Genomic DNA, 27,530 nt, shown 5'->3' on the forward strand with positions numbered 1-27,530 from the left:
CATAGGGGAGGGCCCGGTACCGTTCCAGGACGACCTTATCGATCATCGGGAGGGACATTACGTCGGTCAGTAGCCAGCCCTTGGTAAGGCGCACCAGGTCGCTCATCTGAGTGTGGGGAGAGAAGGTGGAGTCAAAGGCCCAGTTGTGGACCAGTTATGCACGGCGTGCGAGGCTGAATCCATAACGGCTCAGGATCTCACGTTTGAGTCCCTCATAATTTGCTGCCTGGTCGGCATTCAAGTGAAAGTTGGCCTTCTGGGCCTTCCCGGAGAGGTAGGGTGCCAAAAGGCTGGCCCACTTGGCTTGGGCCATCCTTCCCTCTGCGCCGTCTTCTCGAAGGTGCACAAATAGGTATCCACGTCATGTTACTCCATTAGCTTGACCAGGAACTGATTCGGGCTAGACTCCTGAGCCATACCACCTTTCAACTGGGCTACCTCTGCTACCAGTCTGAGGTTTTGTTGGCACTGCTCCTCCAGCGCTTGCTCCTGGAGAGCCTGTTGCTTCTGCTGGCTGATGATAAACTGAGCCACCAGTTCCTCCATGGTAATCTCTGTACGCTTGACCCCACAGCACCCAAAGATACTGAGTTGCCCATATTCTCCACCATATGTGGTAAACCATGGGGTGTTGGGTTGAGCGCACAGAGATGGACACAGAGACAGGGAGGTTCTAGTCAGAAAACAACAACTTTACTAGGCAACAAAAATAAACATAACAACAAAATAACTTAAGGTCGGCTCGGTCCTTCTTCTCATTTGGGTTCCGTGCCTCCGGGAGCTTCATTCCCCTCTGTAGGCTCAATCCTTGCCTCTCTCTTTTTCTCCCTCGCGGTGTGCCATGGTGCTCCCTTTATGTGGCTTACACGGCATTTTGGCAGTCTCCCCTAATTACCCCTACTTGGTGCCATCAGCATCGGGTTGCCCAGCCCGGGTACTTGCAGCAGAGAGAGCCAACTTTGCGGCACGTACCTTCTTATCACCAATCCCCGGGGTAGATCTCCAGGGATACCGCAACATTTATTTCATTTTCATGACGGCCAGGTCTCAGGCTGATGTGGTGTTGAGTCCCAAGTTGTGTAGGTCGTCCTCCAAATGGTTGGATCACCTGGCTCTTGTCTTCCTCTTGAGCGTGGACAGTTGGGAGATGGCTCATGATCTCAAGGGTAAGATGTAAAATGTCCATGAGCTCTGCCAAGATTGCCATGTCGTCCGGTTAGTCCAGGTCAGAGAAGCTGAGCGTCCCATAGCCGGTCCCATATATACTTTGGGTGACAGTCCTTAGGTGAGACCTCTATGGATGATCCAAAAAAGGTCCCAAAATGATCTTCATTAAAATTCTCTAGTTAGAAGTCAGCCCAATCTGCTAATGAGAGATAATTAAATACTACACTTGGAAAACTCATTAGATTCATTGAGTTGTTTTCATAGAAATGAGAACACTGAAACACTTCTGGAAAACTTTATTATAAGCAAGAAAGTTAACAATAACAATAGCCATTTAGGCCTTCATTGGGTATAGAGCAGAGGTGGGACCAAGTCATTGTTTTACAAGTCACAAGTAAGTCTCAAGTCTTAGCACTCAAGTCCCAAGTCAAGTCCCAAGTCAAGACAGGCAAGTCTGAGTCAAGTCTCAAGTCAAGACCGTCAAGTAGCAAGTCAAGGTTGAAGTCCTAAACAAGTCATAATGTGCTCTTCACCAAGTGTAATGCCATTTCATATTTTTAACAAGAGTAATAGTTAGTATGTTACATTTACGCAAATTATGAATGCTTTTAAAAATATCTATATATTTATTACTTTCCAAATAAACGTTATATTTCCATGGAAATACATGGGTAGCCATGAGAAAGCCCCCCCCCCTCTCTCTCTGTGACAGCGGGAGAGGCGTGGTAGGCTGGGTCGGGTCGTGTCGGGTGGTTGCATAGAAGTACATCACCTACAACAGCCTTTGCCGTGTAGAATAGAGAATCGAGTACAGATCTATATATTGCATTTCTATCCGGAAAACTGTAACTGAATGCGGTGCCTCAGATGAAATAAGCCGCCGTTCTTCATTCATTATCAATGGAGAAAGCTCAAAACTGCGGAGGACAGCAGAGAGGGGGATGGTGGGATTTGTGTGAAGCATAAACACAATCAGAGGTTCAAGCACTCCCCGTAATCAGCAGGTTAGGAAGAGTACACAACCATTCTAGGAGGCACTCTGCCACAAATGTGCTCATTTGATCTTTTCCAGCTCCAAACAGCGCGGTAGCGAGTCAATCTGCAAGTCTAATCTAGGCAAGCAGTGAGGAGCGCACATAACAATACAGGCTCCAGACATCACAAGCAAGCAAAAAGAAACTCATGAAACAAGTTACACACACTCATATACACACAACCTCGTGTGATGGATAGATGTCGGCTATATTAGCCATGACTTACCGTTCTTTGTGCAGCTTCAAATGTCGAACAAAGTTGGAAATTGTTGCGCCTCCGTCTGTAATTTTCTTCCCGCATGTTTTGCAAGTTGCAATCTGTTTTTTGTTGATACAGCGTCGTTTTTATATCCGAAAAATGATCATTTTGGGTATCATCATTCCAAGGGCTCCATCTGAATTCACCCACCGACGTTCCTCTGCACTGCCACGGACAATTTGATTGGCTGCTGTTTGATTCAAACAGTAATCCGTTAAATGAAGAGTTGATGTGCTGCACACTTTTTTTAATAGCATAATTTTTCATATTTGGGCTTGGGGAGGGTATCAAGTCAGGTTGAGTCATAAGGCTCAAGTCCAAGTCAGGTCACGAGTCATTGGTGTTAAAGTCAAAGTCGAGTTGCAAGTCATCATATTTGTGACTTGAGTCTGACTCGAGTCCAAGTCATGTGACTCGAGTCCACACCTCTGGTATAGAACCTACTAAAGTACTGCATAGTTTGATTGTTAGCTTTTTTATACAAAGTTGTCTGTCAATCTACCTAGATTCAGATAATAGGTAACATAATGTGGTTACCTAATGGCTGTAAAATTAGAGAACTTGACATTACTTCTGTAAGTGCAAATACAGTACAGTGAAAAAGTATTTGCCCCCTTTCTGATTTTCTCTATTTTTACAAATAACAAAAACATGGATACTTATTTTATTTATTTAATTAACAAAGTTATGCAACATCCAATACTGTGTGAAAAAGTAATTGCCCCCTTACACTCAACTGGTTGTCACCTTTAGCTGCAACGACTGCAACCAAATGCTTCCTGTAGCTGTTGATCTGTCTCTCACATTGCTGTGGAGGAATTTTGTCCCCGTCTTGCATGCAGAACTGCTTTAACTCAGCGACATTTGTGGGTTTTCAAGCATGAACTGCTCATTTCAAGTCTTGCCACAACATCTCAATTTGGATTAGGTCTGGACTTTGACTAGGCCATTCCAAAACGTGAAATGTGTTGCTTTTTAGCCGTTTTCATGTAGACTTGATTGTGTGTTTTGGATCATTGTCTTGCTGCATGACCCAGCTGCGCTTCAGCTTCAGCTCACAGACGGATGGCCTGACATTCTCCTGTAGAATTCTCTGATACAGAGAAAAATTTATGGTTCCTTATATTAAAGCAAGTTGTCCAGGTCCTGAGGCAGCAAAGCATCCCCAAAAACCATCACACTACCACCACTATGCTTGACCGTTGGTATGAGGTTCTTACTGTGGAATGCAGTGTTGGGTTTGCACCAGGCATAATGGGACCCATGTCATCCAAAAAGTTGACTCAAGTTTGCCAAAAAGCACCTGGGAGCGCCTGGGTGATTATCAAGGCTCTTGGAAGAATGTTCTATGGACAGGTGATTCAAAGGTATAACTTTTTGGACTACATGAAGTGTTTGGTTGGAGTCATTGCAACTAAAGGTGACACAACCAGTTATTGAGTGTAAGGGGGCAATTACTTTTTCACACAGGGGCATTGGGTGTTGGTTAACTTTGTTTATGAAATAAATGACATGCATGTAATTGTTGTGTTATTTGTTCACTCAGGTTCCCGTTATCTAATATTAGGTTTTGGTTGAAGATCTGATAACATTCAATATAAAATATATGCAAAAGCAGAGAAAATTTGAAAGGGGGCAAATAATCTTTGAAGGCACTGTAGATGACTAGGATTGGCATGGGCCTAGTTTTGTTAACTATTTGTGGGCAGTCCTGATTCTTATAGCACCCCTTAGTTAATGTTGCAAGTGGAAAATGTGACCACTTTTTGTACCTCACTAATAAATTATATTACAAGACTATCTGGTAGCTTTTTTGGCCATGGCACAGTGACACACACACAGCCATCACAGCCAAAATGAACAAAAACAAACAAAACTAGATTCCACTGTGGTAAAGAAGGAATTCCCCCCCAAACATCGCTGTCTCCCTCCAGTGGGAACTCGTACATTCTTTGGTGTTGATTCAGTGCAGAGCAGCGTAAAAACCTCTCCGCGCTCACAGGAAAATTAACTGCTGTTCCAAATTCACTCCATTCATTAAAATCACAATTTAATAACTAACACCCATCTATTTTTGGGACTACCTGGACCTACCAATTTTGTTTTTAAGTATTGAAACCAACCTTATGGATTTGAATGAAAAGTATTTGAATAACCATGAAAAGGGGAATGTAAGAAGCAAACATAATTTCAAAAAGGCTACATGTTATATTAAACAGTATATACAGTGCATTCGGAAATGCACTGCTACGTTACAGCCTTATTCTAATACCGATTAAAAAAAAAAGTCCCTCATCAATCTACACACAATATCCCATAATGACAAAGCGAAAAAAGGTTTTTAGGAAATGTGAATCCTGTTTCCATTGATAATCCTTGAGATGTTTCTACAATTTGATTGGAGTCCACTTGTGGTACATTCAATTGAATGGACATGATTTGGAAAGGCACACACCTGTCTATATAAGATCCCACAGTTGACAGTGCATGTCAGAGAAAAAGCCAAGCCATGAGGTTGAAGGAATTATCCATAGACCTCCGAGACATGATTATGTCGAGGCACAGATCTGGGGAAGGGTACCAAACATTTTCTGCAGCATTGAAGGTCTCCAAGAACACAGTGGCCTCCAACATTCTTAAATGGAAAAAGTTTGGAACCTCCAAGACTCTTCCTGGAGCTGGCTGCCTGGCCAAACTGAGCAATCGGGGGAGAAGGGCCTTGGTAAGGGTGGTGACCAAGAACCCGATGGTCACTCTGACAGAGCTCCAGAGTTCCTCTGTGGAGATGGGAGAACCTTCCAGAAGCACAACCATCTCTGCAGCACTCCACCAATCAGGCCTTTATGGTAGAATGGCCAGACGGAAGCCACTCATCACTCCTCACTCCACTCACATACTCTGTTTCAATGCATGCAAGGCCTGAAATACAACAACAACCTCTCTCTCAACGTGATCAAGACACAGGAGATGATTGTGGACTACAAGAAAAAGAGGACCGAGCACGCCCCCATTCTCATCGACGGGGCTGTAGTGGAACAAGTTGAGAGCTTCAAGTTCCTTGGTGTCCACATCACCAACAAACTATCATGGTCCAAATACACCAAGACAGTCGTGAAGAGGGCACGACAAAACCTATTCAGGAGACTGAAAAGATTTAGCATGGTTCCTCAGATCCTCAAAAGGTTATACAGCTGCACCATCGAGAGCATCCTGACTGGTTGCATCACTGCCTGGTATGGCAACTGCTCGGCCTCCAACAGCAAGGCACTACAGAGGGTAGTGCGTATGGCCCAGTACATCACTGGGGTCAAGCTTCCTGCCATCCAGGACCTCTATATCAGGCGGTGTCAGAGTAAGGCCCTAAAAATTGTCAAAGACTCCAGCCACCCTAGTCATAGACAGTTCTCTCTGCTACCGCACGGCAAGCGGTACCGGAGCACCAAGTCGAGGTACAAAAGGCTTCTTAACAGCTTCTACCCCCAAGCCATAAGACTCCTGAACAGCTAATAAAAGGGCTACCCAGACCCCTCTTTTATGCTGCTGCTACTCTCTGTTTATAATCTATGCATAGTCACTTTAACTCTACCTACGTGTACATATTACCTTAATTACCTCGACTAACCAGTGCTCCCGCAAATTGACTCTGTACCGGTACCCCCTGTATGTAGCTTTGCTTGTTATTTTACTGCTACTGTTTAATTATTTGTTACTTTTATTTTCATGTTTTACTAATCTATTTTTTACTTAACACTTATTTTAATTGTTTTTCTTAACTTCTTAAAGCATTGTTGGTTAAGGGCTAGTAAGTAAGCATTTCCCTGTAAGGTCTACTACACCTGTTGTATTCGGCGCATGTGACTAACGCATTTTTTTGTGTGATTTGATTTGATTTGCAAGGCCTGAAATACTACTACTATACCCCAAACACCCAGTGCCTGCACACAACTTCTAATCAAGTCTACACTGTGTGTAAATTAAAAGGGAGGGGAAAAGACTGAATACAACCCCAAATTTGATTCAGCAGGTTAAGCATCTCATCACGGTTAACCTCAGATTTAGGATATTGCTGACGTCCTACAGTAGGCCAATACAGTAGCATTAGGTGGTCCTCATTATTCTCACATCATGTAAAGCTGTTGGTTAAAAGATAAACATATTTGTTCCATTATTAATTGGATGAATTAATACATTTTTGCATAATCTCTTGTGTCCCTCAAACACAGGCGTGTTTCTGTTTTGAAGTCACAAATACGTCGCTAGTTACATTATTTGCTAGTTCTGCTAACGAGGGATGGCAGTAAGTGAATTGTGCTAATATAAGAGTCAGTGGGGTTGCTCCACTGTGGCAGAGAGGACCAGAGGTGGAGGACACCGGCTTCAGCATGACTTAACACAATGGCCTCTTCCTTTAAAGCTGCTCTAAGATGTCTTCATACCCATACCCACAGGGGCGGAAATCCCGGGGGGGACGGGGGGGACACGACCCCCCCATCCTGGGAAAAATATGATTTGTCCCCCCCAATATATCACTGAAACATAACTATGTAATTTAAATAATATTAATAATATGAAATGAAAGCAATTGTGCTGATTATAGACACTTAATAGCGCGTTTTTAAGTTTCAAAAGATTGCGACCCCCCCACCCTTTTCCTCACAATGGTTTGATCCACTGGCAAGGTAACAGAGGGGTTGTAGCCACTGTCTGAAAGGCACTCAATGAACGTAACTGACGTGAGGTTAATCCAGTTAATCGCGCACTCACACTAGCTGAATATGCAGAGCTAGCGCGCAAATATTAACTATTAAGCTAGCTAGTACCTATTCCATTTATGTGGCTTCGTCAAAGATGGAATCTTTGCTATCGTCAATTTATTCCGAGATCAGCATGCAGATGATGTAAGTTAGTGCTTCAAAGTCCCTGTGATAAGGTTAGCGATAAACTGAAGTCCAAACTGAACAGAACTACACTCTCTTCTACCATTGTCTTAAATATATTTAATGGTCTCGTTGCAAAAGCTAAATTGTCGCAAGGGAACTTTTATTTATTTATTTTATTTAACCCGGGTAGCAAAGATTATAGCAAACACCACTGAAACTGAATTGGTGCTCACTAGCTTTGCAAATTCAGCTATTGTTGGAAGCCAGCCAATATGAAACAAACTATTAAAATTACAAAAGGTTGCAGCATATGTTGTGTAAATGGTGAACTCATACAGCTGTCAACTCTTGTCATTTTAATCCGTTTCACATTTGCTAGCTACCTTTTAGATCGAAGCCCAAATAGAATGATAAAAGATAAGATGATAGAAGCCCATCTCCTACTGTAAATAACCTACACACTGTGTGTGTGTGTAGCCAGCCAGGTAGAAAAATGGCAGAAAAATAAAAGACAGACATCAGAGTATTTTTCAGTACACCAAAACGCAAAGTAAGAACCCTAGTAGCCTAATATCTCAAAGACTAGTTGATAAAATGTTCATAAGAAAGAAATGAAATTCTAATGGAAATGTTTCACAATGATGTCATTAGGCAGAGCAGGCAACAGATGGCACACAGACAGCAGAGTTGGGGACAGATATGCAGGGACAGACTGGCAGAGACAGGGAGTCTCAGGTAAGTTTGTTGAGTCTTTGTTTGGCAACATTATGAAAGGTTCACCATTTTTTTTACTTGTAAAATAGGAACATAATTGTAAAATGCCATGGATACCCCCACTCTCAACTTAAACTGGTGACTGAACTAAGATTTGTTAAAGGCAATGGTATTGCTGTTGTGAGTAGTTGTGTAGTTTTGGGTACCGGTAGTTAGGAGTACGGCAAACACCTTATTTCTTTGGTTCCTCAATATACATTTACCATATTACAATGTAGGCTATGTGTTACAGCACTACTTTTGGTGTCCCCTTCAGGAATTGCTCTTGAGAAAATTTCATGTAATTGTCCCCCCCAAAGTTGATATCAGATTTTCGCCCCTGCATACCCATAACATGATGCTGCCACCACAATCTTATATGCTGCCCTAAGAGTTGTGCAAAGTTGGTAGAATCTTATTCCAAATGATTCACAGTTACTTCCACCAAGTATTAATTCAGGGGTGTGAACCAAGACATCTTTGTTCGATTTTTTTAAATGATTAATTTGGGAAATGTTCAACAATGTTTTTTCACTTTGAAAATGTGGAGTAGGTTGTGTAGATCTGTAGGGTAAAAAATTAAATGTAATCCTTTTTTATATTTATTTTTTGGCAGCAAAATATGAAGATTTTCACTAGGCACTGTACTTTCCACCTTATTTTTTCTTTGCCACGGGAAAAAGCTAATTTATCATCTAACAGATGGAGGTCGTGAGATGGAAAGGTTAAAGGTCACTATGAGAGTGTGATCCAGAATGATCCGGTTTGGAAATGTAGGCTACTCTAGTTATTGAACTCTTGTTCCTACGGCTCAATATGGCTAAGATAACTTTGGATTTAAAGTTTAATAATGGAACCGAATCGTTAAATTGTGAAATTGTCATGGCTTTACAAATGGAACAATGCTATGGAAAGTGAAATAATTTATAAGCCCATTTTTTCCCCCTATCCTCTTATCACAAACCAGCAGAAACTATGTGTCAGACTCAATAGCACTCAATAAATATAATTTAAGTCGCCAATTTTGCATGACCTTTGCATGACATTTCATGATACTACTCTTAGGCAATTGTAGGATTATGATATACTGTAGTTCAAGGTAGTGTATGCATATCCAGCATATTGTAAGTAAGTACATCTCAACAGCCTTCCATTCCCCACACAGTGTAGAAACAGCCTCACAGGGCCCCAATAGTCCTGACCTTTATGGCCAGCAGGTGTGTCCTTTATCAAACAGTCAGCCCTCTGTCCTACCCTTGCCCAAAGATAGTGGATTTTCGGGATAAAGCCACTTATAATGGGATGAGAGAAGTCCTGAGAATAGAAGCGTGCTGCCTTGCCACTCCCCCTGCCTACCTACGCACACCGAGGGGACAGAATACCAGGCGCTCCGCAGAGCGGTGACTGACGCAATTCTACAGATTGTTTGCGGATCAGTCACACAGCTGCAAGAGAGACAGACAGACGACCAAACTTCGCCACCTAGTTAGAGGACCAGATAACGGCACCAAAGACATTCACATGCCCCTCTCTGCTGCCCAATCTCTTCTTTGATGTCTACACACACATAGACTACACACATACACACACACCAAGGGTATGCAGAGACCCTTGTAAGTGTATGGTCCTTCATGAAGACATTATCTGCCATAAAGATATGCATGTCTACTACAAAAGATGCATCTTCTTTTTTTTTTTCAAGCACAAATTATTAGTCTTTTTGTGGCACTTAGTTGAGCTAAAAGAAGGTCCTGCTTCAATGTAGGTTAACAGTAGGTATCTTTCAAAAGAAAAGGTAAAAAAAGATTCTCTACATTGAGCATCGCCCAAAGCTTGTTCCCAGAACCTTGGATAGTGTACGTCCGTGACCTTCACACCACTACGGCTCAAGCTATTTTTATGTATTTAACGTTTCAGACCGAGCCCAGACAGGTTAGCAGTTGGAAGGGCAGTAATACCTCGTGAGATCAAAGTGTGTCTGGTATGAGGCTAACGTGAGCAATTTATAGATATGGTCTGTGTCACTGCTCCCCCCAAGGCCCCATAGCCAAACTAGGGCGCGCTCTCATATAGTTGGAGGGCGGCGTTGTCTTCACACTCTCATAACCAGAGATTTATGTCTAAAGTCAACAAGCTGCTCTACCTGTAGGTCACATGAATGTGAGGATTGAAATTGTCCGTCCAGTAGAGAGGTGCCATTATCCTGTGGTATATTAGACGGTTGATCATAAAACACATTCCTTTGAATTGTGGCATGGTATCCATCCCCATTGTGGCAGGCCAGTAAACTCTGAGCTAGAACCCAAACTAATAGAGACAATAAGAGACTTGACAGACACACAAAGAGACATGAACACACAAACTAAAGCACGCAGTTTAGGCCTTGGTTGAGAGACAGCTGAATCCATCTTTCATCTCTCCACCTGCTTCGGGGCCTTGGCTATAGAGGTCTTCACGGGTCCAAGAAGGTGGACCTGTTCCGAAATGGACCCTTGGCATAAAGAAAAATGTGGACAGACACACCTTCCGAATGGACCCTAGTACATTCAGACGCGTTCCGAAAAGCCCTGTGTAAAAACAGATTCATGCCCATTCGGATCCGAGAGACCCGTTCAGATCTAAGAGTAGAAAGAGAGGGAGAAAGAAACCTCCGACCTGGCCAGATGAGACACAGTTATGACCTTAAAAATAGCCTGTAACAAATTACAATTAATTGTGTTTTGATGTGTAGCATATTCAAAACGTCATAGCCTATTGTTTCTTTGGTTTTTACTTTCCTTAAACAACTTTTGTCCACCTCACTGTTCAGCTGTCAGACATTTAAGAACTAAACGCATCATGGTACTGCATACATAGGCCTAGACATCCAATATATTATATTAATATTGAAAAAATATATATAAAGGACAAAGAGAAGCTTAGGCCTATTAGAGAGACACAAGAGAGAGATATGCCATTTATTTAATTCAACATAGGATGGCCAAACACATGAAGTAGCTCTTTCAGTAGTTTAGTTGGAATAGGGTCCAGTATGCAGCTTGACGGTTTAGAGGCCATGACAATTTTCGTGAATGTGTCAAGAGATACAGGATTAAAAAAGTTGAGTGTCTCCATTGATCCTATGTCCTGGCAGTTCTGTGCAGACTCAGAACAACTGAGCTTTGGAGAAATAAGCAGATTCAAAGAGTCCGTAATTTGCTTTCTAATGATCATGATCTTTTCATCGAAGAAATTAATGAATTTATCACTGCTGAAGTGAAAGCTCTCCTCTCTTGTTGAATGCTGATTTTTAGTTATCTTTGTGACAGTATCAAAAATACATTTTGGATTGTTCTTATTCTCCTCAATTATGTTGGAAAAATATAGGATGATCGAGCAGGGTTCTTTGATATTGCACGGTACTGTCTTTCCAAGCGAGTCGGAAGACTTCCAGTTTGGTGGAGCGCCATTTCCGTTCCAATGTTCTGGAAGTTTGCTTCAGGGCTCTGTATTTTCTGTATACCAGGGAGCAAATTTCTTGTGACAAATGTTTTTTGTTTTTAGGGGTACGACTGCATCTAGGGTATCACACAAGGTTAAATTAAGATCCTCAGTTAGTGGGTTAGTGGGAGTCTGGAAGGGCATCTAGGAATCCTTGGGTTGTCCGAGAACTTATAGCACGACTTTTGATGATCCTTGGTTGGGGTCTGAGCAGATTATTTGTTGCGATTGCAAACGTAATAAAATGGTGGTCCGATAGTCTAGGATTATGAGGAAAAACATTTAGATCCACAATATTTATTTCACTGGACAAAACTAGATCTGGGTATGACTGTGGCAATGACTAGGTCCGGAGACATGTTGGACAAAACCCATTGAGTCGGTGATGGCTCCGAAAGCCTTTTGGAGTGGGTCTGTGGACTTTTCCATGTGAATATTAGAGTCACCAAAAAGTATAATATTATCTGCCATGACTACAAGGTCCAATAGGAATTCAGGGAACTCAGTGAAGAACGATGTATACGGCCCAGGAGGCCTGTAAATATTGGCTATAAAAAGTGATTGAGTAGGCTGCATAGATTTCATGACTAGAAGCTCAAAAGACAAAAACACAGTCCTTTTTTTTGTAAATTGAAATTTGCTGTCATAAATGCGGGATGCGCATGGGTTATGGTCACCCGTGTAACCAGGAGGAGAGGCCTCATTTAACACAGTAAATTCCTCAGGCTTGAGCCATGTTTCAGTCAGGCCAATCACATCAAGATTATGATCAGTGATTAGTTAATTGACTATGACTGCCTTGGAAGTGAGGGATCTAACATTAAGTAACCCTATTTTGAGATGTGAGATATCACAATCTCTTTCAATAATGACAGGAATGGAGGAGGTCTTTATTCCAGTGAGATTGCTAAGGTGAACACCGCCATGTTTTGTTTTGTTCAACCTAGATCGAGGCACAGACACAGTCTCAATGGGGATAGCTGACTACACTGACTGTGCTAGTGACAGACTCCACTAAGCTGGTAGGGTGGCTAATGCTGCCTGGCCTGCACCCTTTCTCATTGTGGAGCTAGAGGAGTTAGAGCCCTGTCTATGTTCATAGATAAGATGAGAGCACCCCTCCAGCTAGGATGGAGTCTGTCACTCCTCAACAGGCCAGGCTTGGTCCTGTTTGTGGGTGAGTCGCAGAAAGAGGGCCAATTATCTACAAATTCTTTCTTTTGGGAGGAGCAAAAAACAGTTTTCAACCAGCGATTGAGTTGTTAGACTCTGCTGTAGAGCTCATCACTCCCACTAACTGGTGCCGATGTGGATAACAATATCCCTATACTCTCTACACACCAGTTTTAGCCTTAGCAAGCACCATCTTCAGATTAGCCTTTACGTCGGTTGCCCTGCCCCCTGGTAAACAGGGTATGATCGCTGGATAATTATTTTTAAGTCTAAAATTGCGGGTAATGGAGTTGCCAATGACTAGGGTTTTCAATTTGTCAGAGCTAATGGTGGGAGCCTTCGGCAGCTCAGACTCCGTAATGGGTGGAGGAGAGACCTGAGAAGGCTGGGCCTCTGACTTCGACTCGTTGCTTAACTTTTTAGTGACAGGGGGCAGTATTCGGAAATTTGGATGAATGACATGCCCAAATTAAACTGCCTACTACTCAGGCTCAGAACATAGGATATGCATATTATTAGTAGATTTGGATAGAAAACACTCTGCAGTTTCTAAAACTGTTTGAATGATGTCTGTGAGTATAACAGAACTCATATGGCAGGCAAAAACCTGAGAAAAAATCCAACCAGGAAGTGAGTTGTAGTTCTTCTATCTAATCCCTATTCAAACTACAGTGTCTGTGGGGTCATTTTGCACTTCCTAAGGCTTCCATTGGCTGTCAACAGCTTTTAGAAACTTGTTTCATGCGTCTCCTGTTACTGGGCAGAGAATAGGAGCTCAGTCTATCAGTGGACTGCCGGGACCAGTGAGTTGTTTACTGCGCAGGCACGTTGGCGCCTCTGCTTCTTTTTCCTCTGTAATGAATACGCTATTGTCCGGTTGGAATATTATCAACGTTTTATGTTAAAAAGACCCTAAGGATTGATTGTAAACATCATTTGACATGTTTCTATGAACGGTAATGGAACTATTTGACTTTTCGTCTCTGGTTCTGCGCTCTCGCGTTATGCCTTTGGATTAGTGACCTGAACACGCGAACAAAACGGAGGTATTTGGACATAAATATGGAGCATTTCGAACAAAAATAACATTTCTTGTGGAAGTGGGAGTCCTGGGAGTGCATTCCGACGAAGATCAGCAAAGGTAAGGGAAGATTTATAATACTAATTCTGACTCCAGAACTTGGCGGGTAACGGTATAGCTTGCTTTGATGGCTGAGCTCTGTACTCAGAATATTGAAAAATGTGCTTTCGCCGAAAAGCTATTTTAAAATCTGACACAGCGGTTGAATTAAGGAGTATATCTATAATTCTTTCAATAACTGTTGTAAAGTTTATCAACGTTTATGATGAGTATTTTTGTAAATTGATGTGCTCATTCACGGGAAGTTTTGGTAGGAATACATTTTCTGAACATCACGCGCCAATGTAAAATGGGGTTTATGGATATAAATATGAACTTTATCGAACAAAACATACATGTATTTTGTAACATTGAGTCCTGGGAGTGTCATCTGATGAAGATCATCAAAGGTTAGTGATTCATTTTAGCTGTATTTCTGGTTTTTGTGACGCCTGGCCATGCTTGGAAAATGGCTGTGTGGTTTTTCTTGTCAAGGTGATGTCCTAACATAATCTAATGTTTTGCTTTCGCCGTAAAGCCTTTTTGAAATTGGACACTGTGGTTAGATTAAGGAGAATCTTATCTTTAAAATGGTGTATAATTATGAGATTTTTGTCGTTTTGAATTTGCCGCCGTGCACTTTCACTGGCTGTGTCATATCAATCCTGCTAACGGGATTCAAGCCATATTATTAAGAGAAGCAGCTGAAATGGGCTCTTTTTACTCTGTGTATGATTCTCGCTGAGAGTGCTGTCTGCTAAAAATCTTGGATGAACCCGCTATTTCAAAGTTCAGAAACGTAAATAATGTCTTCTCATCTGTAAAAACAAGTTTCCTGTAGAGACAGATTGGCTGTTACCCTTATTTAAGAGAAACAGCTGAAATGGGCTCCTTTTTCTCTGTGTATGATTCTCGCTTCGAGTGCGATTGGTGTCTGCTACAAATCTTGAATGAACCCGCTATTACAAAGGTCAGAAATGTAAATGAAGTCATCTCATCCGTTAAAAAAAGTTTCCTGTAGAGACATATTGGCTGTTACCCGTCGTCTTTTATCAGTAATGCCTTATTGACATTCGAAAGTGGCTCGTTGGTCTAGCGGTATGATTCTTGCTTCGGGTGTGAGGAAATCCAGGGTTCAAATCCTGGACGAGCCCTTTAAAAAGGACCAGTCTAAGTGAAAACCTTCAACACAATTCTCCGAATGTGTCTTTACTGAAACACAGCCAATGGTAAATTTAAGCACGATTTAAGAGAAGCAGCTGAAATGGGCTCTTTTTACTCTGTGTATGATTCTCGCTTAGAGTGCGATTGGTGTCTGCTACAAATCTTGGATGAACCCGCTATTACGAAGTTCAGAAACTTAAATAAAGTCTTCTCATCCGTAAAAAAAAGTTTCCTGTAGAGACAGATTGGCTGTTACCCGTATTTAAGAGAAACAGCTGAAATGGGCTCCTTTTTCTCTGTGTATGATTCTCGCTTAGAGTGCGATTGGTGTCTGCTACAAATCTTGGATAGACCCGCTATTACAAAGGTCAGACACATAAATACTAGTTAACAGACACATACTAGTTAATGGGGAGAACCCGGTTGAAAGTTTGTCGGCTGAATGAGCAACACCGGTTGAGCATGCCGAGAGCATTTCTTTCCAGAAGGCTTGAGAAATTTGTCTGGCTGCAGGGACTGTGTGGGGGGATTTATACTACTATCTGTACTTACTGGTGGCGCAGACGCTGTTTTGTCCTTTCCTACATTTAAATTGCCCTTGCCTAACGATTGCATCTGAAGCTGTGCTTGCAACATGGCTTTCCTCACAATAAGACGATAGTTCTCCTGTATATTATGAATACAGCGACTGCAGTTAGATAGCATAGTGTTAATGTTACTACTTTGCTTTTTTGGCTGGTGGAGGTCCTGTAGAACCATGTCCAGATAAAGCGTCCGGGGTGAAAAAGTTGAATGAAAAAAGTTGCGCAAGGAAAACAAGAAGACGTTGGTAAATGTATTAAAAGTAAAAACGGAAAGGTTTGGCATTTGGCCAAGTAGCAACAAACAGTACAACAGCACAGAGACAAACTCACTAAAAGTGGCAGTAATAAAGCCTCTCTTGAAAAAGCCAAACCTTGACCCGGAAAATGTAAAAAACTATCGGTCGATATTGAATCTCCATTTCCTCTCCAAAAATTTGAAGAAGCTTTAGGCAACTTACTGCCTTCCTGAAGACAAATAATGTATATGAAATGCTTTAGTCTGGTTTTATACCCCATCATAGCACTGAGACTGCACTAGTGAAGGCGGTAAATTACCTTTTAATGGCATCAGACCAAGGCTCTGCATCTGTCCTCGTGCTCCTAGAACTTAGTGCTGCTTTTGACACCATTGATCACCACATTCTTTTGGAGAGATTAGAAACCCTAATTGGTCTACACGAACAAGTTCTTGCCTGGTTTAGATCTTATCTGTTGGAAAGATAACAGTTTGTCTCTGTGGATATTTTGTCCTCTGACAAATCAATTGTAAGTTTTGGCATTCCTCAAGGTTCTGTTTTAGGACCACTATTGTATTCACTATATATTCTACCTTTTGGTGATGTCATTCCGAAACACAATGTCAACTTTCACTGCTATGCGTACAACACACAGCTTTACATTTCAATGAAACATGGTGAAGCACCAAAATTGCCTACCCTGGAAGCCTGTGTTTCAGAAATAAGGAAATGGATTCGGACAAAACAGAGATGCTAGTTCTAGGTCCCAAGAAACAAAGAGATCTGCTGTTGGATCTGACAATTAATCTTGATGTTTGTACAGTCGTCTCAAATAAAACTTTGACGAACATGTCAAGAATATTTCAAGGACAGCTTTTGATGCAGAAAAGCTAATCCTTGCTTTTGTCTAATCCTTGGTCCCGTGTGGCTCAGTTGGTAGAGCATGGTGTTTGCAATGCTAGGGTTGTGGGTTCAATTCCCATGGGGGACCAGTACGGGGGGGGGAAAAAAATTAAAAAGAATGTATGCATTCACTTCTGTAAGTCGATCTGTATAAGAGTGTCTGCTAAATGACTAAAAATGTAAATGTCACTTTTAGAGTAGACTACTGCCCTTGCTGTCTCTGCCTGGCCGGCTCCCTTCTCTCCACTGAGATTCTCTGCCTCTGACCCTATTACGGGGGCTGAGTCACTGGCTTACTAGTGCTCTTCCATGCCGTTCCTAGGAGGGGTGTGTCACTTGAGTGGGTTGAGTCACAGACGTGATCTTCTTGTCCAGTTTTGCGCTCGTGTGGTGGAGGAGATCTTCATGGGCTATACTCAGCCTTGTCTCAGGGTAGTAAGTTGGTGGTCTGTTGACATCCCTCTGGTAGTGTAGGGGCTGTGCTTTGGCAAAGTGGGTGGGGTTATATCCTGCCTGGTTGGCCCTGTCCAGGGGTATCGTCGGACGGGGTCACAGTGTCCCCCGACCCACCCCTGTCTCAGTCTCCAGTATCTATGCTGCAATAGTTTATGTATCGGAGGGCTAGGGTCAGTCTGTTATATCTTGTGTAATTCTCCTGTCTTATCTGATGTCCCCTGTGAATTGAAGTATGCTCCCTCTAATTCTCTCTCCCTCCCTTCCCAGAGGACCTGAGCCCTATGATCATGCCTCGGGACTACCTGGCCTGATGACTCCTGGCTGTCCCCAGTCCACCTGGTCACTCCAGTATCAACTGTTCTGCCTGCAACTAGGGAACCCTGACCTGTTTACCGGACTTGCTACCTTGTCCCGGACCTGCTGTTTTCGAGTCTCTCTACTGCACCTGCTGTCTCGACCTCTGAATACTCGGCTATGAAAAGCCAACTGACAATTACTCCTGAGGTACTGACCTGGTGCACCCTCTACAACCACTGTGATTATTATTTCACCATGCTGGTCATCTATGAACATCTTGAAGAACAATCTGGCCTTAAATGGCCATGTACTTTTATAATCTCCACCCGGCACAGCCAGAAGAGGACTGACCACCCCTCAGAGCCTGGTTCCTCTCTAGGTTTCTTCCTAGGTTCCTGCCATTCTAGGGAGTTTTTCCTAGCCACCGTGCATCTACATCTGCATTGCTTGCTGTTTGGGGTTTTAGGCTGGATTTCTTTATAGCACTTTGCGACATCTGCTGATGTAAAAAAGGCTTTATAACCCGATCGACTATCTCTGGAGAGACCTGAAAATAGCTGTGCAGCAGCACTCCCTATCCAACCTGACAGAGCTTGAGAGGATCTGCAGTGAAGAATGGGAGAAACTCCCCAAATACAGGTGTGCCAAGCTTGTAGCGTCATACCAAAGAAGATCCGATGCTGTAATCGCTGCCAAAGGTGCTTTAACAAAGTACTGAGTAAAGGGTCTGAATAATTATGTAAATTAGATATCAGGTTTTTTTCTTTATAAATTAGCAAAAATGTCTAAAAACGTGGTTTTGCTTTGTCATTATGGGGTATTGTGTGTAGATTGATGAGGGGAAAAAACGATTTAATATATTTTTGAATAAGGCTGTAACGTAACAAAATGTGGAAAAGTAAAGGGGTCTGAATACTTTCTGAAGGCACTGTATGCTGCTGTTTTATTGCGTGTGCAATTATGTCCGAGGTGTTTGTTGTTTGCAGTAACTTCTTTATTGTTGTAATATCCCAAGTGGACGTGGCAATTTCACCATGAAGGATTCCAGCTTTCGTGCTTCTCAAGCCAAGTCCCAGGTATATCCTGTCCCCAAATGTATTCTGATCCAAATTAATGACGCCTGTCTTTGTTTCTCTCTCTTTCTCTCTCCTCTCTGTCTGTCTGTTTGTCTGTCTCTCTCTGCCTACCTGTGTGTGTGTGTGTGTGTGTGTGTGTGTGTGTGTGTGTGTGTGTGTGTGTGTGTGTGTGTGTCCAGAGCTGATAGAGACGCGGACGGCGCGGCCTTTCTCCTTCTCCTTCAACACCAGTGACTACCGCATCCTGCACATGGACCAAGACCAGGGCCGTCTCTACCTAGGCTGCCGGGAGTACCTGGTGACTCTGGACATGCACAACATCAACAAGGAGCCCCTCATAGTAAGAGCAAACACTATGATGACTCCTATGATAAAATTCCATAGAGACAGATACATATATTACCTGATAAGATTTCTCTGACGAAGATGGCCGCCCTGGAGTCAAGTTGCCAGCATCCATTCTGGTGTTTTATTACATTTTATGATATATTCAGCCACTGTAGCCATCTGTACGCCTATGAGTGCAAATAAAAGTCACACTTGACGTCCACAGGTATAATGCTTTTATTTTATTATGATCTATTATAAGCATGTATGAGCCTTTATGATGTCCTTTTTTAAGGCTTAGAATATGTAATGTCTATACAAAGAAAATCATACAATGCACCTGATCTGAAGTGTTGCATTTTCTACCCTTCTTCCTTCAGATTCACTGGCCGGCCACTACCCAGAGGAAAGGAGAGTGTAGAATGACTGGAAAGGGTGGGCAGGTTAGTGTCCTTTATGTCTTGACCATTAGCTTTAATGTATAAAAAGAGCTACACAAATACTGTTGTTGTTGTTATTGTAGTACAGTAAATATGCACAGTATGTCAAGTGTATTGATTGTAACTCTGTTCCCTCTCTGTCCTAATCAGGGGGAGTGTGCAAACTTTGTGCGTCTGATCGAACCCTGGAATCGCACACACCTGTACACCTGTGGCACAGGGGCCTACAAGCCCATCTGCACCTTCATCAACAGAGGATGGAGAGCAGAGGTACGGACACAAACAAACATGCACATGCACACACAAACATTCCAGATCTGGGTTCAAATGCGTGTATTTGAGTATTTGTTATTTAAGATACTTTTTTGTGTGTATTTGAGTATTTTTTAATACACAACATAAAACAATTACTTTTATTTTAGTATTTGAATGGTTATTTGTAAAAACCACAGTCTACCAAATTGTATTTTAAACACTTTTCAAATATCTTTTCCCCAAACATATTTCAAATACCCTGCTCCAAAAGTTGAGCTAAAAGGCAGGACACTTCCTACAGGATTGAACTCTTTACAGTGTTATGTTGGCATGTAACCAGTTCAAAGGCAGCCATACTGGACAATGCATTGTCAGTACATATGAGGAACTCTTGGATCACTAGAAGATCTCAACCAAAATCAACACCGTGGTCACCGCTAATGCAAATAATATGGTTGTTGCCTTTGCTAATTTTGAAGACGACATCCGAAGAAGAAGAAGATGAAAGATGCTTTTCTGACACAATACAGCTCACTATTAAAAATGACTTTAAATCTGCAGATAACCACAACGGAGTCATTTCCAAAGCCTCCAACATTGTCTCCCACTACCACAAATCAACATTTGCACAGGATAGTAAAATATAGTAAAAAGAACTCGGATCTTGCGGGGGTCCAGATAAACTGTGTTAGGCCAGTGATTAATGTGGTTAACTTCTTTTAAATAGTGTCCAGTCAAAACTCTGTTTTCACACCTGATTGTGCTTATAATAACACGTTTCACTGGGCTCTGTAGGCTATGGGCTCTCCGACCCTGCCCGAGGGGTCCTAGGCCTATAGGCTATGCTTAGAGTTATTTGGCCACTTTAGTTGTGATACAACCCTCATCAAAACATATAGGCATATTGGGTAGGCTGCGTGTGACTATGATTAGAAAAAGTCCCCAAAAAATGCATTGCCTTAGACAGCACACGGTGAGCATCATTCACGAGTGATAATATGGGCCATTATCACGCACCTGTCGGAACAGGGGCAGGGGAATAAAATACATGTCATTGAATAGCGAATGCAAGAGGCTTTTCCAGCGGTTAATTTACATGCCAGCCAGGTAGGCTACTCCAGTTGTAAAGAGAAGCAATGTGCTTAATATTGGGCCTTGTAACGGTCGTCGTATGTAGTGGACCAAGGCGCAGCGGGTTGAGTGCTCATTTGAACTTTTATTGAACACTTAAATAACAAAACAAGAAAACGAACGGATGCACAGTATTGCAGGGTAAAACACAGCAGTGCAAAAACAACTTCCCACAAAGGACAGGTGAAAAAAGGGCTACCTAAGTATGACTCCCAATCAGCAACAACGATGTACAGCTGTTCCTGATTGAGAGCCATACCAGGCCAACACAAAGAAATACACAACATAGACAGAGCATAGAAATACAAAACATAGAACATAACCAAAAACCCCGGAATACTCTAAACAAACACCCCTTTACATAAACACATATCCCAACAAACCCCGAACCACATAAAACAAACACCCCCCTGCCACGTCCTGACCAAACTACAATAACAAATAATAACCCCTTTACTGGTCAGGACGTGACAGGCCTAGCCTATAGAAAGCTGATGTGACCTGCTCTTTTTAAAAGAGGCCATTAAATCTCTGTTTTCTTGCATAGAATAGCCTATAGAAATGTTGTGCAACATAGGCTTATGGGAACACTCATTTCATTCTATGCATCAACCAGCTATGAGGAGCTGGCTCTCGCTGCACACCAGGTGATCCTATTCCACTCAAACTCTGAATGCCAAGGCTCTCATGAAGTGATTGATTTGTTTTTCTATTGCATTTGCATTGATGTCAGTGTGATTAGAGAGACAATGGAGCCAGTCCATTAGCAAGTTTGGTAGGCTACTATTGACCATCCGTGGCATCAGAGTGCAGTTTTGGAGAAGCCCAGTTACCATGACTCAATGGTCACGTGGAAATCGACTGCGGTCATGAAATTAAATTACTATGTACATTCACAACTATTTTGTTTTCCAAATACGTCCAACGATATGTATTTTTAAGTAATTGTAAATACATGCCAACACTTTCCAAATGGTATTTTGAAATGCATTCCAATATTCAACTATTTGTTTTTTCAAATATTATCTAAATATTCGTTTTGAAATTTATTAAAAAGTAATTGAAGTACCTAAACTAGTATCTGAACCCAGGTCTGAAACATACCTACATCCATGTATTGTCCTCTCTGTGCAGGAGTACCTGTTCAGGCTGGTCCCTGGCTATGTGGACTCAGGGAAAGGGAAATGTTCCTACGACCCGCGGCAAGAGAATGCTGTGGCCCTTATCAGTGAGACCTCTTCTTGTCTGTTCATTATAACAGTTCCCCCCACAGTTCTCACTTACAATACCAATAGCCATCATTATCATCCATCTTCCTCTTTTGTTCCCTCTTTGTTAGATGGGAATCTGTATGCAGGGGTCCACGTTGACTTCATGGGCACGGACCCGGCCATCTTCAGAACCCTGGGGGACAGACCTGCCGTCAGGACTGAGCAATATGACTCTCGCTGGCTGAATGGTAAGCTTGCTCCTGACCCACAGGTGACACTTTGAGCAACTCATGACTATTTTGCCCTGAGAAAAAGTCGGCCACAACTCTCTCTCTCTCTTTCATTTGTCACTTGCACAAATACAGCGAAATGCTTACCTTGCAAGCCCTTCCCAAAAGTGCAGTACCAAATTACAATCTGCTGGGATAATGGAGTAGTTGAGGTAGATACTGTATGTACATGTAGGCAGGGATTAGGAGAAGGTGACTGGTAACAGGATAAATAATAATAATCTCTCTCTCTCTCTCTCTCTCTCTGTCGCTCTCATTCTCTATTACCCTCTTTTCTCAAATTGACTAGTCTCTCTGTCTCCATCTCCAGAGCCTGTGTTTGTGAAGATCCAGCAGATTCCTGACAGCTCGGAGAGGAACGATGATAAGCTCTACTTCTTCTTTCGGGAGAAGAGCCTGGATTCGGCTGGGGGGGGCAGCCCCAGTGTCCTGGCCAGGGTGGGCCGAGTATGCCTGGTGAGAGACCCTCGTATATCCCCTCCTGACCTCACAAACACACATACACACACACCACAGGAGGCTGCTGAAGGGGAGGACGGCTCATAATAATGGCTGGAATGGAGTGAATGGAATGGTTGATTTCCACATGGAAATCATGTGTTTGATGTGTTTGATACCATTCCATTTATTCTGCTCCAGCCAATACTATGAGCCCGTCTCCCCCAAGTTATAGGGTAATACCTCAGTTTCAAATAATTTTCTCCCATTTCGTTCCTACTAAACGCACATCCATTGGACACTAGAAAGCCAAGTGGTTGTGGTGATGATATTGAATGATCTACCATTTTATGTAAATTCCCCCTAACTTTGTTTCACCTTCCCAGAATGATGATGGGGGTCAGAGGTCACTGGTCAACAAGTGGACGACCTTCCTGAAGGCTCGGCTGGTGTGCTCAGTGATAGGCAGTGATGGTGTGGAGACCTATTTCGATGAGCTGAGTGAGACTGCTTTTCATTCCTGCGGCATTGACATACTGTACAGTAGGCTGCAATTCAATCAGTTGCAGATAAAGCAAAATGTTCAGAATGTTTACGCTTTGATTGAATTGGAGGCTTAGTCTTATTTTGACACTTGTTTATAGAAAAGGTACTGTTAACACCTTTGTCAACTTGCTTCCCATCAGAGGATGTCTTCATTCAGCCAACACAAGACGAACGCAATCCTGTCGTGTACGCTGTCTTTTCCACTGCGGGGTAATATATCACTTGAATCATTCCAAAATGTTTTTTTACACAACCATACATTCTATGTCCTTTGTTAGTGTCGGGCTAAAACAAAAGCCTGCCCACCCAGTAGTTCTCCACAAATGAAGTTATAGAACCTTGGGGTAGTTCAGTAGCGGTGTGTGGGTAAAATAACTGGGGAAGCCAAGCCAGGGGGAAAAAGCCATATTGCATGTGTTGTGATAATTGTGTTGTTTGCCCTACAACCTGTTAGTTTATATTCCTTAATACATTTAACCACACCTTTGTTTTATCACAAAACCGGAGAGCAACATCTGTCCTGTGAAGTCCACAAAGCATATTGCATGTAACAAACAGTTCAAGCAAGTTAATGTTTCCGCCATTTTCAGACTACTGAACAACTATTGATTTAGAACCATAGAGAGTTACTGCAAGTCTCAAAGAAAACAGGAGCTGCCTCCACTATTCCAGCACCATATCAATTTAAATATTTCATCATCATCAAATCACCTCTGCTTAGTCTAATACAGTTACAACTAAAATAAACCAAAAACAGTTTAGGGAAAGGGAAAGGGGGATACCTAGTCAGTTGTATAACTGAATGCATTCAACTGAAATGTGCCTTCCGCATTTAACCCAACCCCTCTGAATCAGTCCAATTAACGTAAGCTAAATATGATGTGGCTGTCCATGGAACTGATTTCTGTGTGTGTGTGTGTGTGTGTGTGTGTGTGTGTGTGTGTGTGTGTGTGTGTGTGTGTGTGTGTGTGTGTGTGTGTGTGTGTGTGTGTGTGCGTGCGTGCGTGCGTGCTGCGTGCGTGCGTGCGTGAAAGTAGGAAAAACTTGACTCACCCTACTTGTAGAGAAACGCCAATGCCATCCTCCTCTCTTCCATGTTGCTGAAACGGTCTATGACTCTGTCATACAGTACACACTTTTAGTTTTTGTTGTCCTAGGCTACCTGGCTAAAATGCATGCTCTCTAGCCTAACTTCCTTTCATGGGCAATGATGAGCCAGCTAGTTAAAATTAGCCTACTAGCCTACATTTAGCTTCATATTGAACTTCCATCCTCTCAGGCCAGGGGCACAATTTATGAATTTAGGGTTGAATCAGAATCGCTGTTATAATCATTGGCTAGTATGGATAATTAAATAAAACCACAAGTCCCTTGACACTCTTCCCTTGACACTTTTTTCTGGTGCACCATGACCATTCTCAGTTGAGCTCACTCAGTTTAACTCAACGCTGATTGGCTATTATTTTGTATTTTTTTAAATGTACCAAGGGAGGCCAAATGCTCGTTGGCTTCTTTTGCATTCAATGCTATGGACGGCAACAATGTCATACTCTTTTTGACCAGACATCATCAGATAGATGGGCTACACATACAGAGACAGAGGGGCGCTGTTTCGCTTGCTCAGAAGCCTTTCTTCCCTTGGCATCCATGAATACACACCACTAGGATAGTCTATTTTTATGACTCTCTTCCACCACCTTTCCACCTCTTTCCTCAGGTCTGTGTTTAAGGGCTCAGCCGTGTGTGTGTACTCTATGTCCGACATTCGCAATGTCTTCAATGGCCCCTTCTCACACAAGCATGGACACAACTACCAGTGGACCCCCTACACTGGAAAGATCCCCTACCCTCGCCCTGGAACGGTACGTACACTCAGGACCAAATGCCTCCAGGAATGTCGAAAATGAATGATGGTTCATTTGACTAGTAGACAGTAGCCTAATAAACAAACACATTATGGATAGCTTTGAAGTTGCTATTGATCATAGAGTCAAATCTAGATCAACAAACAATCAAAATAAACAATGTGTCAAACTGTCAGTGTCTTGTAGTGGTCAAAATCACATAATTCCCATGATCCAACACACAAGAACATGTTGAGCTACATGACGGCCGTATTGATTGATGTACACCGTAGCAAAACGTTGTGCAATGGAAAATGAAACATGCAGTTCTGATTGGCCAAGTCCAGATACAGTAGTTCTTCTCTGTTTCAGACGGTTTTCTTCTTTTTGGTGCCACTGAACATGACCTAGTTCAACCAGAGCTCTCTGTCCTCTTCGTCTACAGTGTCCAGGAGGAACATTCACCCCGGGCCTCCGCTCCACCAAGGAGTTTTCGGATGAGGCAGTGAACTTTGTGAGGGCGCACCCCCTCATGTACCACCCTGTCTACACCATACACAAGCGCCCCCTGGTGGTCCGAACAGGGGTGGACTACCGATTCACCTCCATCGTGGTGGACCTGGTGGATGCTGTGGACGGGAGGTATGAGGTGCTCTTTCTGGGCACAGGTGAGTCATGCTATCTAGGTTCTTCCTCCTTTTTTTCTGAGGGGGAACATCAGGGGCTGTATGTATCTCAAGAGTTTGAGCGCTGATTTAGGATCAGTTTTGCCTTTTTAGATCACAATGAATAAGATTACATGGACAGTGGGGATCTGATCCTAGATCAGCATTTCTAATCTGAGATGCTTGATACATATGGCCCCAGATTCAGTCAAATCCTAAATTGAGGTGTGTGTACAGCTGGAACTGGGTAAATAATGCCTTGATCATAGAAATAATTTGATCATGATCAAATCATGCTCATGTACCTCAAGTTAGCTCTCAGTGAATAGTTTCCTTTCAACACTGTATTAGGGGTGTGACATTTAAAAGTTGAAACAAATTTTGGGGGATCACGTGACCCTTGAACAAGATAGCTGTATGAACTGAGAGCTACGCACAAGTAATTTCAAACTCTTAATCTTACCTCCACTTCAAGTTAAACCCCATTAGCTTTAGTCAAAAAAGCCAATGGATGGCTACAAAAAGCAACATTACATGTGACATTTTTAGCTGGACTCGAGCAATAGCCGCGGAAAAAGCCTCCAAGAAACAGCTAGCCTCAGAAAAAGCTAGAGCCAGGAGCAAGAGGACCCGTCCCTTCCCGAGGCCCAACTGCTAACCTCGTCCTCTGTCAAAGACATCCTTTCTGAGCTGAGATACCAATTTACAGAACTCAACATCAAATTAGATGGCATTAACTCTCAGCTCAGTGCGATATGGGGAAAGGTGATAACCCTGGAAAACGCTTTGCCTGACATCGACAACAAGATAACCATCAACGTGGGGCGCCTGGATGAGAAAGAGGGACGAATCCAATCCATGGAAAACTCACTGGCAGATGCCATCAAAACAACAGCATCTGCTAAAAATAGAATCGAGCATCTGGAAGAGAAAACAGAGGACCTGGAAAATAGGGGGCGAAGGAATAACTGGGTTCTATTAAACCTGGCCCTGAGTGGCTCCACCAGTCCACCGACAGGCCCATAGAACTCGAGTGCACTCACCTAGTACTGAGGCCCCCACCAGCAGACAGACAACCACTGCGCCAAATCACCATACGTTTCCTGAGATTCACCGACAAGGAACGAGGCCTACAGGGGGCAAAAATCAACACCATTACAGTGGGAAACGCCAAACTCACTTTACACCAGGACCTGTCAGCTGGAATACGCCAAAAGCGCCGAGAGTTTGACGAGGTGAAGAAACACTTCATTGACCGAGGCATCTTCAGGGGATTCAAATACCCAAACGATCTCAGGATTCTTCACCAAGGAGCCCTGCGACACTTCAAAACTCCTGAAGAGGTAAAACATTTTTTAAGGACAATCCTGCCAATTGAGAAATGGACCAATGACTAAAAGCGATTACCGATATTACTAATGGAGGTAAGACAACATATAGCCGCCATCCAAAGACCCACCCGCCCCGCTAAATGTCGTTATAGCCGTCTATTTGTAATTTATTGTCACGCCCTGACCATAGAGAGCCCTTGGTTCTCTATGGTATAATAGGTCAGGGCGTGACTGGGGGTGTTCTATGTTGTTTATTTCTATGTTGGTGTGCTTGGTATGGTTCCCAATCAGAGGCAGCTGTTTAGCGTTGTCTCTGATTGGGGATCATATTTATGCAGCCATTTCCCCACTGTGTTTTGTGGGATCTTGTTTTTGTGTAGGTGCCTATTTGCACTTCACTGTCTTCACGTTCGTTTGATCATTTATTGTTTTTGTATTTTGCTGAAGTTTCACATTATAATAAAGATGTG

General features: G+C 42.7%; 1 protein-coding gene across 1 annotated transcript in view; it reads left to right on the forward strand.

Annotated features, from left to right (window-relative positions):
- The window catches only part of LOC106572221 (semaphorin-3F-like), a 106,867-nt gene that overhangs the window by 60,753 nt on the left and 18,584 nt on the right, over window positions 1-27,530 (forward strand). The window contains exons 3-12 of the mRNA XM_014146212.2: window positions 18,762-18,922; window positions 19,290-19,352; window positions 19,500-19,619; window positions 21,870-21,963; window positions 22,075-22,194; window positions 22,547-22,692; window positions 23,061-23,175; window positions 23,361-23,430; window positions 24,938-25,082; window positions 25,510-25,732. Of these exons, the coding sequence (XP_014001687.1) occupies window positions 18,762-18,922; window positions 19,290-19,352; window positions 19,500-19,619; window positions 21,870-21,963; window positions 22,075-22,194; window positions 22,547-22,692; window positions 23,061-23,175; window positions 23,361-23,430; window positions 24,938-25,082; window positions 25,510-25,732 (1,257 nt within the window). The remainder of the gene's footprint in view (window positions 1-18,761; window positions 18,923-19,289; window positions 19,353-19,499; window positions 19,620-21,869; window positions 21,964-22,074; window positions 22,195-22,546; window positions 22,693-23,060; window positions 23,176-23,360; window positions 23,431-24,937; window positions 25,083-25,509; window positions 25,733-27,530) is intronic.

This window comes from Salmo salar, chromosome ssa15 (assembly GCF_905237065.1).
Source record: "Salmo salar chromosome ssa15, Ssal_v3.1, whole genome shotgun sequence".
NCBI classification, from domain to species: domain Eukaryota; kingdom Metazoa; phylum Chordata; class Actinopteri; order Salmoniformes; family Salmonidae; genus Salmo; species Salmo salar.